The sequence below is a fragment of the Halichoerus grypus genome, chromosome 10, assembly GCF_964656455.1.
Source record: "Halichoerus grypus chromosome 10, mHalGry1.hap1.1, whole genome shotgun sequence".
NCBI lineage: Eukaryota > Metazoa > Chordata > Mammalia > Carnivora > Phocidae > Halichoerus > Halichoerus grypus.
The window spans coordinates 112873941-112887754 of record NC_135721.1 but is presented as its reverse complement, the minus strand read 5'-3'; the positions used below and the strand labels follow the sequence as shown (position 1 = coordinate 112887754).

Sequence of the window (13814 nt, the reverse complement as noted above, 5' to 3'; positions counted from 1 at the left end):
TTTTTGGTGCTATTGTAAATGGAATCGTTTCTCTAATTTCTCTTTCTACAATTGCATTGTTAGTGTATAAGAAAGCAACTGATTTCTGTGCATTGATTTTGTATCCTGCCACATTACTGAATTGCTGTATGAGTTCTAGTAATTTGTGGGTGGAGTCTTTTGGATTTTCCACATAAAGTATCATGCCAAATGGAAATATCCTGGGAAAGAATTCTGATTGGTCCAACTGGAGCTACCTGTTACACCATTCACTTTGGCCAGGCCAATTTCAATTAAAAAAAAAATATAGGTGAGGCATGGGTTTGAGCACCCAGCTTGTGGTCAGGGGGAGGAGGTAGTGTGATTGATGGAGTCAGAAGATGATTTGGTTTGGGAGACAAGGAGAGAGCTAGACTTAGAAAACAGCAACTATTCATTCTATAATGGAACCAGTAGCTGATTTTCTTTACATATTCCTTTGCCAATCAGTCAGCATTCAAGAAGGGTTGGTTAATAGTTACGTGGTTGTAGGCTTGCAGACTCCCAGATCATCTGGGTGAGAGAGCAGGGCAAGGGAGCAAGAGGAAATAATCTGCCCTGGCTAAGGGTGGGGACGGGGGTTGAGATGGAGGGTGTGGGTAGGGAAAGGGAGGGGGGTGGGGAGATGTGCTCTGGGAGCAAAGATTTCCTCTGACACTCAGTGTCCAAGAAAGCTTACTCTGGGATAAATATACTTTTTTTCTGGAGGTGGGAAAGGGTGGGTCCAGAGCAAAGGTTGAAATCGCCCTGTTGAAATTAGACCCCTATATCTCCCTTGAGACCAGAAATGCCATTAGCATCTTCTCTGAGTTCAACAGACAGTGAATGCATCTTGTTTGTAAAGGATGATTTGAGTGCTTCCCAGTAACCTTGAGGAGGTCAAGGATGAGGGTCCCTCAGGTCTTCTTGCCACTGACTTTGGGCCTTGGATTGCTACATCGGCTTTCCACATTCTCTCCCACTCAAATCCCAAAGATCAGATAAATCCACCCAGGTTCTCTGGCAACTGAGAGTACACATTCTGTTGTCCCACCGCCCCCACACCCTTAATCATGTAGTCTCCATGGTGTTGAGCCTCCCTGCCTCCCTCCAAAAGTCCTACCTCACACACAGACACCTAACTCTACTCAGTCTTTAAGAGCCGGTCAGGTATTGCCTCTTCCTGGAACCCACCCCTGTTTCCTCTCTTCCACAGCCTCAGCACATAACCTCTGCCTACTCAGGGCTGGAGGCCCTTTTTTTTTTTTTTTTCTTAAAGATTTATTTATTATTTGAGAGAGAGCTAGCACTTGGGCTGGGGGGGGGGAGGTGGTGGTGAGGGGGAGATGGAGAGAGAATCCCAAGTAGACTCAGTGCTGAGTGTAGAGCTGGATGCGGGGATCCATTTCACGACCTGAGTTGGATGCTTAACTGACTGTGCTGCCCAGGCACCCCTGGAGGGTCTTTCTACCTGCAAGTGGCAGTGAGCGCTTTTACTGCGGCCTCTCGCTGTTCACGGTCATTTACTTTCTATTTCTCTATCTTGGTTGACTGTAAATGTTTTACAATACAAAAGTAATCAGAGGTCATTCATCTCCCAATCCTTAGTGTCTTGCCCAGAGACCAGGAAGGAGTAAATACTAGTAAATATTTGTTGAATGGCTGAAGAAATGTAAAGAATGTACTTAAAAAAATGAATACAAAAAAGTTGCCACCCCCTTATTATTGACCTGGCTTACTTACAGTTAAGTGGAATAACATTTGTAGTCCATTTTGATTGAAACTTTGAAAGCACAGAGCTGTATTTGCTCAGTGTCATTACCACTGTCAAGAAGAAAATCAAGGTATACCTGAAACTAATATTACGCTGTATGTTAACTAACTGGAATTTAAATAAGAGCTTAAAAGAAAGAAGAAAATCAAGGTCATTAACAGATGTTTTCCTAGATTGTATTAAGAAATTAATGTAGCTGAATCATAGCCAATTTACATTCTAGGTTAACCAATTAATATGACAGAGTGGTAATTTTTCTTTGAGTCTCACAAATACAATCTGCATATACATGATTAATTTAATATGTGAAGTTCAACATACAACTATATTCTAATGTCATTATTTTAAATTTAAAGAAATAGATCCTTATAAGATCAAGATAACCCATAAGCCTGAGGTTGGTTTTTACTTTTTTCCTTATTTTTTTAAAAAGCAAATAAATTTTAAAACCACAATGTTTTACATAAGGCAAATCTGTGATGTGAAACTTGCAGTTTGCAAAGAATACAGGGAAGTTGACTTAGACAGTAGTGGTGGTCATGTTAATTAAGCAGTCAGGTAACATGACAAGTCCGTTTGCAACACCAAAAAGTTTCTTTTTTCCCGATGATTAAAGGTCTCATGTTGTCTCCAGTCTCTGTTCTGTTTTGTGTGAGCCCCATCACAGAAACTTTTCAGAACTTTAGTAATGGCAGTGTACGGCTTTATTGCCCAAATCCTCCATATCAAAAGCATGTACTATCTTGGGGCCTTCTTTCTGGATGTGAAAACTTACCATAGATTTGCTGCAGGGATCTTTTTTAAGTTTCTTTTTTTTTTTTTATTATGTTATGTTAATCACCATACATTACATCATTAGTTTTTGATATAGTGTTCCATGATTCATTGTTTGCATATAACATCCAGTGGTCTATTCAGTATGTGCCCTCTTTAATACCCATCACCAGGCTAACCCATCCTCCCACTCCCCTCCCCTCTAGAACCCTCAGTTTGTTTTTCAGAGTCCATCGTCTCTCATGGTTCGTCTCCCCCTCCGATTTCCCCCCCTTCATTCTTCCCCTCCTGCTATTTTCTTCTTCTTCTTTTTTTTTTTAACATATAATATATTATTTGCTTCAGAGGTACAGATCTGGGATTCAACAGTCTTGCACACTTCACAGCGTTCACCGTAGCACATACCCTCCCCATTGTCTATCACCCAGCCACCCCATCCCTCCCACCCCCCACCACTCCAGCAACCCTGTTTGTTTCCTGAGATTAAGAATTCCTCATATCAGTGAGGTCATAGGATACATGTCTTTCTCTGATTGACTTATTTTGCTCAGCATAAGACCCTCCAGTTCCATCCACGTCGTTGCAAATGGCAAAATTTCATTCTTTTTGATGGCTGCATAATATTCCATTGTATATATACACCACATCTTCTTTATCCATTCATCTGTCCATGGACATCTTGGCTCTTTCCACAGTTTGGCTATTGTGGACATTGCTGCTATAAACATCAGGGTGCATGTACACCTTTGGATCCCTACATTTGTATCTTTGGGGTAAATACCCAGTAGTGCAATTGCTGGATCATATGGTAGCTCTATTTTCAACTTTTTGAAGAACCTCCATACTGTTTTCCAGAGTGGCTGCACCAGCTTGCATTCCCACCAACAGTGTAGGAGGGTTCCCCTTTCTCCGCATCCCCGCCAGCATCTGTCATTTCTTGACTTGTTAATTTTAGCCATTCTGACTAGTGTGAGGTGATATCTCATTGAGGTTTTGATTTGGATTTCCCTGATGCCGAGCGTTGTTGAGCACTTTTTCATGTGTCTGTTGGCCGTTTGGATGTCTTCTTTGGAAAAATATCTGTTCATGTCTTCTGCCCATTTCTTGATTGGATCATTTGTTCTTTGGGTGTTGAGTTTAAGAAGTTCTTTATAGATTTTGGATACTAGCCCTTTATCTGATATGTCATTTGCAAATATCTTCTCTCATTCTGTCGGTTGTCTTTTGGTTTTGTTGACTGTTTCTTTTGCTGTGCAAAAGCTTTTTATCTTGATGAGGTCCCAATAGTTCATTTTTGCCCTTGCTTCCCTTGCCTTTGGCGATGTTTCTAGGAAGAAGTTGCTGCGGCTGAGGTTGAAGTGGTTGCTGCCTGTGTTCTCCTTTAGGATGTTGATGGACTCCTGGTCTCACATTTGGGTCTTTCAACCATTTTGAGTCTATTTTTGTGTGTGGTGTAAGGAAATGGTCCAGTTTCATTCTTCTGCATGTGGGGCTGTCCAATTTTCCCGACACCATTTGTTGAAGAGACTGTCTTTTTTCCATTGGACATTCTTTCCTGCTTTGTCGAAGATTAGTTGACCATAGAGTTGAGGGTCCATTTCTGGGCTCTCTATTCTGTTCCATTGATCGATGTGTCTGTGTTTGTGCCAGTACCATACTGTCTTGATGATGACAGCTTTGTAGTAGAGCTGGAAGTCTGGAATTGTGATGCCACCAGCTTTGCTTTTCTTTTTCAACGTTCCTCTGGCTATTCGAGGTCTTTTCTGGTTCCATACAAATTTTAGTATTATTTGTTCCATTTCTTTGAAAATGTGGATGGTATTTTGATGGGGATTGCATTGAATGTGTAGATTGCTCTAGGTAGCATTGACATCTTCACAATATTTGTTCTTCCAATCCATGAGCATGGAATGTTTTTCCATTTCTTTGTGTCTTCCTCAATTTCTTTCAGGAGTATTTTATAGTTTTCTGAGTACAGATTCTTTGCCTCTTTGTTTAGAGTTATTCCTAGGTATCTTACGGTTTGGGATGCAATTGTAAATGGGATCGACTCCTTAATTTCTCTTTCTTCTGTCTTGTTGTTGGTATATAGGAATGCCACTGATTTCTGTGCATTGATTTTATATCCTGCCACTTTACTGAATTCCTGTATGAGTTCTCGCAGTTTGGCGGTGGAGTCTTTTGGGTTTTTCACATAAAGTATCATATCATCTGCAAACAGTGAGAGTTTGACTTCTTCTTTGTCAATTTGGATACCATTTATTTCTTTCTGTTGTCTGATTGCTGTGGCTAGGACTTCTAATACTATGTTGAATAGCAGTGGTGATAGTGGACATCCTGCTGCAGGGATCTTTAACACAAAATCTTTTGTAAGCTACATAACCAGTTGTAGCTGTTCCAGCAGCAGTGGTAACTGCTGTGATCCACTCAACAAGTGTGCTGGAATTGGAAGTCAGACTCATGGCTTGCTAAGTGTGTACATAGGACACTGAACACAGATATACTTCCCTCCCCTCCATAGCAATTTTTGATTTATTAGTAAACTCAAACCCAGTGTATGTGCAAAAATCCAAATTATTTGACAACAATTAAGTAATCATTCCAAGCTTGTTGCCTTCCACTGTGCATTCTGTGAGTTTTATTCTCATAATTAACAATAAACAGTCACATCTGACCACAATTTTTATAAACTGATATCTTGGGTTTGAGTATAAAAATCCTAGTAGGTTGTTCAGCCTTGCCCAGAGTCAGTGACTGACAAACCCAGAACAAAGGCTCAGGGTATTCTCAGAGGCACCTGTGGGTGGTTCCTATGTCTTTTTACCTAGAGCTCAGAAAGGAGGAGGAAAAGGGTATTGTTTCATTTATGGACTGTATCAATCTGCTTGGGCTGCTATAACAAAATACCACAGACTGGGTGGCTTCAACAACAGAAATGTATTTTCTCACAGTTCTGGAGGCTGGAGTTTAAGATTATGGTATTGGCAGGTTTGATTTCTGCTGTGACTTCCTATTTGGCTTGTAGATGGAGAAGGATATTCCCCGGTATTATTCATCCCGAGAAGACGGGTGAGTTCTATGATAGGACTCAAAAGAAGGCCTTACATTTATACGAGAAATAAATTTCTCTTCTTTTGGAGGGTAGACAATGAAGAGGGCACTCCAACTGTGGGAAGGTAAGCTGGACATTCAAGAGTTTGGCAAATAGCATAGCAGAGAGGGAATCTCATGCCCATAAGATACTTGGGGTTCTTCAGGGGACACATGTTTAGCAGGAGTTGAAGTTATTCTTTGTATGGCAACTCTTTCGTGTTGTACAAAAACTTCCAGAAACATACTTTATTTTTATTTTTTATTTATTTCAAAAAAAATATTTTAAGATTTTATTTATCTATTTGACAGAGAGAGAGAGAGACAGCGAGAGAGGGAACACAAGCAAGAGGAGTGGGAGAGGGAGAAGCAGGCTTCCCGCCAAGCAGGGAGCCCAATGTGGGGCTCGATCCCAGGACCCTGGGATCATGACCTGAGCCGAAGGCAGATGCCTAATGACTGAGCCATCCAGGCGCCCCAATTTTTAAAAATTTTTAAGTTCAATTTAATTAACATATACTGTATTATTAGTTTTAAAGGTAGAATTTAGAGATTTATCAGTTGCATATAACACCCAGTGCTCATTCCATCAAGTGCCCTCCTTAATGCCCATCACCCAGTTACCCCTTTCCCCCACCCACCTCCCCTCCAGTAACCCTCAGTTTGTTTCCTAGAGTTAAGAGTCACTTATGGTTTGTCTCCCTCTCTGTTTCCGTCTTACTTTATTCTTCCTTCCCTTCCTCTATGTTCATCTGTTTTGTTTCTTAAATTCCACATATGAGTGAAATCATATGGTATTTGTCTTTCTCTGACTGACTTCCCTTAGTGTAATACCCTCTAGTTCCATCCACGTCATTGCCAATGGCAAGATTTCATTCTTTTTGATGGCCGAGTAATATTCCAGTGTGTGTGTGTGTGTGTGTGTGTGTGTGTGTGTGTGTGTGTGTGTGTGTATGTGTGTGTGTGTAACATCTTCTTTATCCATTCATCTGTTGGTGGACATATCTGGGCTCTTCCCATAGTTTGGCTATTGCGGACATTGCTACTATAAACATTGCGGTGCAGGTCCCCTTCGGATCACTACATTTGTATCTTTGGGGTAAATACCCAGGAGTGCAATTCCTGGGTCATAGGGTAGCTCCATTCTCAACTTTTTGAGGAACCTCCATACTGTTTTCCAGAGTGGCTGCACCAGCTTGCATTCCCACCAACAGTGTAGGAGGGTTCCCCTTTCTCAGCATCCTCGCCAACATCTGTCGTTTCCTGACTTGTTAATTTTAGCCATTCTGACTGGTGTGAGGTGATATCTCATCGAATGGTTTTGATTTGTATTTCCCTGATGCCGAGTGATGTTGAGCACTTTTTCATGTGTCTGTTGGCCATTTGTATGTCTTCTTTGGAGAAATATCTGCAGGAACAAAGTTTAAAAAGATTGTGGGAAAATCTTTGCCTTGTTTAGGGTGACGCTGTAGTAAAGAATCAGTAGGTTAGGGAAAGGTGGTCTTTAAATTGAAGGAGGTGCTAGGTAGTAGAGAGGAACATACTCAAAAACTGGAATAGGGGTCTGTGCCATTGGAATTTGGGCAATAAAAGAAGTGTGACCTGGGATAGAAGAAGGTAGATTCTGGGATGTAATGTCATGTTTACATCTCTATTTTGTGAATGATTGACAGATGGTCATATACCCTTAGAAACATGGCTGTCTTTTGATTAGCATCGTCTCCTTCGCCTAACATTTCAGTAGCTGCTTGTGCCCTCAAAACTCTCTAACCTGTTGCTGTCCAATATGGTAGCCACTAGCTACATGGGACAATTGAGCACTTGAAATGTGGCCAGTATGAATTGAAATGTGCTGGAATGGTAATATACATGTGAGATTTCAAAGACTTAGTGCAAAAATAGAATGCAAAACATCTCAAATAATTTTTATATTGATTATATGTTGAAATGATAATATTTTAGATTTACTGCATCAAATAAAATATATTATCAATATTCATTTCATCTAGTTTTACTTTTCTAAATGTAGCTATTAGAAAATTCAATGACTTATATGATTTGCATTTGTGGTCTGCATTCTCTATCTGTTGGAAACACCACTCTGCCTATTGCCTATTGTCCCTTGGGAAATGCTTTGGACCAGAGGTAGAAGTCCTATGCTTCTCCCTTACCGCTCCTCCCTTCCTCTATTCCCCCATATTTTTATCTTAAATGGTTCCATGAACTGGGTTATGTTCTTCTGTGGGGAAGGTAGACTTGCCCCCCGCCCCCCATTCTGTTTTTGGCATTTGGGCCTTTTCCACAAAATCTGTGAAAAAAGAAAATAGTGTCTCTTGCTGTTTTTTGTCCTGTTACCTCAAGGAAGGCACATCATGTGAGAATCATAAATCCTTGTTACAGAGCTTAATCTGAGCTATCCGTGAGCCAAATTCAGTGCTACATTCACCATTCCTGGTGCTTGCTTTTTCTTGGGCATGCAAACTAAAATTCCATTCCTCTCCAGCTCTGCCTCCTCTGTGAGGTTTCTGTGAGAATGATAACATTATGTAAACTATAGGTGCTTAAACAGTATTTATTGAATGACTGATGACAGAGGACACAGTCCTATGTTTCATTTTACAGCTAGCAAAGAAGAGAGGAAGTTGGTGTTTTAAGGGAAAGGCCCACATCCCTGCTCATCTGCTTCCTCCAGCTCCAGTCACGTCGTTGGTAGTGTCTATGGTGGTGGTGATGGTGGTGGGGAGTCAGTAGCTGAGTCTCTGCTTTCTTTGGTGTCTCTCTTGGTAGAAATAGCAGTATATGAAATCTTTCCTGAGAACACAGAGTTGGTGATGGCAGAGTTTACATTGGTGGCATTTGGGGTGATGAGGGTGTTGATGTTGGTAAAAGGGCTGATGCTTTTGATATGGGGGAGAAGAGATAAAATCTGATTTTTTGTTTGTATCTCAGCATCAGAATTCTTGGTAGTTTGTAGGTGTTCTTGGGAGTCCTCTCCAAGTGTGTGGGATATTTCATTTTGCATGTAGTTTTTTATCATTTGAACCACTTTTGGTCCAATGCAACATTTCTTCTTCTTGCATTTCTGTATCTCTTTTTCATCCATGGCACAGTGGTCTTTGCATCTTCCAAAACCCATTAAACATCTTCGTAAGCCAAAGTACTCTGCACAAAGAAAAAAGAAAACCACTGGGCTAAGGTTACTAGCTAGATATGATGTTAAGACTGCTGGAGGGTGAAGCATAGAATAAGAGGTTGTTTATTAATGCTAAGTTTTAAGTGCACTGTTTAGGGATATTGATGGAAGCACCTGGCAGGCCAGTAAAGTCGCTGTACACCCCTAAACTCCAAAATAAATCTCTCTAGTCCCCCTCATTGAGTAACTTTAAAAATCTAGAGGCACATAGACGAAGGAGAAAAGGGAACACATTTTTTTTTTTTTTCTTCAGGATAGGATTTTAGACCTCCAACTTAGACACTTAGACATCTTAGACACTTACAGAGCATCACTATCTTTCTTCATGATCCTAGGAAATACCAACAAGAGCAAAATCTGTCATAAAACTAATCCAAGAAAGACTTTCAAAAGAGTTCAATAGGACTTTCAGGAGTGCTGACTTCTTGCCAAACCCAGTGGTCCATGACCTCACCCTCCTTGACAACCACTTGTCCTGTGGTTCCTGGGGCATGGTGTTCTATCATTTGTAGTCTCTCTGAACATTCTGTCCCTCAGAGGCTTTATTCATCATCACAGCCTTAACCTCATCTCTGTCAAGGTAACTCCCACATGGTTATCTATAGCTCTAAATTCTCTGCTCAGTTTAGTACTTCATCTTCATCTGCTGAATTTTTTTTATCCCAGTGTCTCACCTTTTTTTCTGAATCAAGAAAGTTCTCCCTCATTCTGTAATCTTAACAATTCAACTGATTTTCCATAAATAACAAGAAGCTTATGTAGCACCTAATATTCACATACATTTCAACATTATTTCTCTCCAGAGACAAAACAGTAAAATTCTTATATTTCAAGCAGCTACATTGATTAACCTGCTATACTCATGTGGAATTTGGGGCTCAAAGTGACTAAGTGACTTTACCCAAGACGACACAGCCATACTTGCTTATGTTACTGCTCTTCTCTTAAGGTCCCAAGATAAAAACATTAGAAATATCTTGGGGCGCCTGGGTGGCTCAGTCGGTTAAGTGGCTGCCTTTGGCTCGGGTCATGATCCTGGGGTCCTGGGATCGAGCCCCACGTCCGGCTCCCTGCTCAGTCTGCTTCTCCCTCTCCCTCTGCCTGCTGCTCTGCCTACTTGTGCTCTCTCTCTATCTGTCGAATAAATAAATAAAATCTTAAAAAAAACCCAAACAAACATTAGAAATATCTTGACTCCTTCACTTTCCCTTCTCTGACCCATTGCCAGTAATCCTAAATATCAGGGTGATTCTTTTATTCTGAAACAAATTTTCATGTTTCTCTATTCTTTCCAAAAAACAATGGCCAATCCTCTGGTTCAGTCTTTTGCCAAGATGTATTCCCAGATGCCCTGATGAGTGATTTGGGGGTTTCCAAGAAGACAAAGCCCGAGAAAAGGGATGAAACTAAAAATCTGAAAAAGTTGAAATGGAGAACATAGACCTATTTACTGGATCTTTAGAGGAGATTTTTTGAGTGCAAGGGTAAGGACTTCCTACTTATTATACCAAGGTATAAACTAATATGAACATTTACTTCAAAAGATGGTTTAAATTAGAAATAGAGCAGAAATGAGGTAGACTTGGCTGAGTCCCAGATGATAGTGATGTAGAGGGCAGGAAGGTAGCCTTTATATGTTGGATAGTTTCTGAGTATACAGAAAACATCCTGCTTTCTCTGTAGCTCCCTGTGTATCCCCATCAGACAGAGTCTAGGGTTGGGGCCTATGGGGATGCATGGGGGATGGTGCATGACTGAGGCAATAGGTAAACTCTTAAGCCACCTGTTTGGGGATCTCCTCTTTCAGCATTACTTGGGGTCCCATTGTCATAGACAGCCAAATCCCTGCTTCCTCACACCAACCCTTTCTAAATGCAGGATTCCACATTACCTGTGTTCACCTGGTACTGTAGCATGAGGCTGGCAAAGATAGGAAAAAGGAGCTTCATGGCTGGGTGCCAGAGAGGAAGCCTTGGATCTGGGTTGGTGTTCTTGAGCTCCAGCCTTTATTGGCCTCTTCATGGCCTTAGGCCATGAGCAGTGAAGTGCAGCCAAAGCTCATAGCAGTTGTGTTTTCACTGATTCTGAGAACAGCCTTTCCTGAACACTTCTGTGCAACACATTCCCTGCTCTTGATCCTGGGAGAAACATAAGACATATAAGATATGAAAGGAAGTGCAAGCCCTTTGCATCCCTTCTTAATATGTGAGCATGGCAAGAGTAATATATTTGTTTTTCTATCTGTCAGCTAATTATGCCTAAGGCACTTAACGTGGGAGAGTCAGAAGCATAGAAATTGCTATAACCATCAAGTCTCAGAGGATTGTTTCTGTCTTTTTTGTACTGGTGTCTCCACTGTTTAGTAGGGGCACTGGGTCAACATTAGAGCTCAGTACATGCATGTTGCATGAGTTTGTTGGAGGCAGCTCCTGGCATAACTTTAACTTCTTTTTTATTGAGATATAATTGACATATAACGTATTTGTTTCAAGTGTACAACATAATGATTTGATATTTGTATAAGTTGTGAAATGATTGAGAGTAAGTCTAGTTAACATCCATCACCACACTTTTAAGACTTACTCTCTAGCAACTTTCAAATATACAATACAGCATTGTTAACTATAGTTATGATGCAGCATATTACACCCCTGGGACTTAATGATTTTGTAACTGGACATTTGTACCATTTGATGATCTTTACCCATTTTGCCCCTTGCTCCTCCTCTGTACCTTGGCAACCATCAATCTGTTCTCTGTATCTATGAGTTCATCTTTTTTTTTGTTGCTACGTTTAAGTGAGATCATATGGTATTTGTCTTTCTCTTGTCTGACTTAATTCATTTAGCATATGCCCTCAAGGTCCATCCATTCTGTTGCAATTGGCACTGTTTTCTTTCTTATGGCCAAATAATATTCCATTATATATATTACATTTTCTGTATCCTTCATTCATCAATGGACACTAAACGTTGCTTTCATGTCTTGCTATTATAAATAATGGTGTAATGAACTTGGGGATGCATGTATGTTTTTGAGTTAATGTTTTTGTTTCTTTCAGAAAAATACTCAGAAGTGGAATTGCTGGATCATATGATAGATCTATTTGTAATTTTTTGAAGAATCTCCATATTGTTTTCCATAGTGGTTGCATCAATTAGCATTCCCACCAAAAGTACACAAGGATCTTGTTTTTTCCATATCCTCACCAACACTTGTTATTTCTTGTCTTTTTGATAATAGCCATTCTAACAGATGTGAGGTGATATTTCATTGTGATTTTGATTTGCATCTCCTTGATGATTAGTGATATTGAGCACCTTTTAATGAACCTCCTGGCCCTTTGTATGTCTTCTTTGGAAAAATATCTATTCAGATTCTCTACCCATTTGTTAATCAGATTGGTTGTTGTTGAGTTGTAGGAGTTCTTTGTATATTTTGGATATTAACTCCTTATCTGATATATGATTTTCAAATATTTTCTCCCATTTGGTAGATTGCCTTTTCCTTTTGTTGATGGTTTCCTTTGCTGTGCAGAAGCTTTTTAGTTTAATGTAGTCCAATTTATTTATTTTTGCTTTTGTTGCCTTTGCTTTTGGTGTCAAATCCAGTTTCTGTGGTATCAGTTATAACATCTCTTTCATTTCTGATTTTATTTGAATCTCTTTTTTTCTTGGTGAGAAGATTTGTCCATAAACAAATTATCTTTTCAAAAAAACAAGCTCTTTTTTTTTCTTTTAAAGATTTTATTTATTTGACAGAGAGAGCACAAGCAGGGGGAGTGGCAGGCAGAGGGAGAGGGAGAAGCAGGCTCCCCACAGAGCAGGGAGCCCGATGTGGGGCTCGATCTCAGGACTCTGGGATCATGACCTGAGCCGAAGGCAGTTGCTTAACCAACTGAGCCACCCAGGAGCCCCTCATTGATCTTTTCTATTGTCTTTTTATTCTTATTTCATTTGTTTCTATTCCGATCTTTGTTACTTCCTTCTTTCCACTAAGTTTGGGATTAATTTTTCTGGTTCCCTAAGGTGTAAACTTAGGTTATTTGAGACTTTTCTTGTTTCTTAAGACAGGCCTGTATCATTATGATTTTTCCTCTTAGGACTGCTTTGCTGCATCCCATATGTTTTGATAGGTTGTATTTCCATTTTCATTTGTCTCAAGGTATTTTTTTGATTTCTCTTTTTATTTCTTCTTTGACCCATTGGTTTTTCAGTAGCATGTTGCTTAATCTACACATATATGTGAATTTTCCAGTTTTCTTCATGTAATTAATTTCTAGTTTCTATACAATTGTGGTCAGAAAAGGTTTGAGAGGTGCCTGGATGGCTCCGTTCGTTAAGTGTCCGACTCTTGATTTCAGCTCAGGTCATGATCTCAGGGTGTGAGATCAGGCCCGTGTCAGGCTCCGCACTCTGAGGAGTGTCGGCTTCTTTCTCTCTCTCCCTCTCCCTCTCTCCCTGCTCACACTCTCGCACTGTCTCTCTCAAATAAAAATAAATAAATAAATAAATAAATAAATAAAATCTTTAAAAAAAAAGAAAAGATGTTTGATATGTTTTCAATCTTCTTAAGTTTACTAAGACTTATTGGCCTAACATATGATCTGTCCTGGAGAATGTTCTATGTATGTTTGAGAAGAATGTGTATTCTGTTGCTTTTGGATGAAATATTCAGTATGTGTCTGTTAAGTCTGTCTGGTCTAATGTCTGGTTTAAGCCCAATGCTTCCTTATTGATCTTTAATCTAGATTATCTATTCATTGATGAAAGTGGGCTATTAAAGTCTCCTATTATTGTATCGCAATTGCAATTTCTCCTTTAAGTCTGTTAATATTTGCTTTATCTGTTAGGTGCTGCTATGTTGCATAGACATTTAGAAATGTTATATCATATTGTTGGATCACTCCATCATTATATAATTACTTTCTTTGCCTCTTATTAGTCTTTGCCTTAAAGTGTATTTTGTTCGATATATAAGTGTAGC

The 13814-nt window shown here is 39.8% G+C and overlaps 1 protein-coding gene and 1 pseudogene across 1 annotated transcript; both read right to left on the bottom strand.

Moving 5' to 3' along the window:
• Positions 1-2325: 2325 nt before the first annotated feature.
• On the bottom strand, positions 2326-5007 carry LOC118554405 (CDGSH iron-sulfur domain-containing protein 1 pseudogene; annotated as a pseudogene).
• Positions 5008-8351: 3344 nt separating this feature from the next.
• DEFB129 (defensin beta 129) lies at positions 8352-10777 on the bottom strand. The gene is made up of 2 exons (XM_036121811.1): positions 10720-10777; positions 8352-8797 (listed from the first exon to the last, which is right to left on the bottom strand). Exons 1-2 carry the CDS (start codon positions 10775-10777, stop codon positions 8352-8354), a joined length of 504 nt encoding a protein of 167 aa, XP_035977704.1.
• Positions 10778-13814: the final 3037 nt, after the last annotated feature.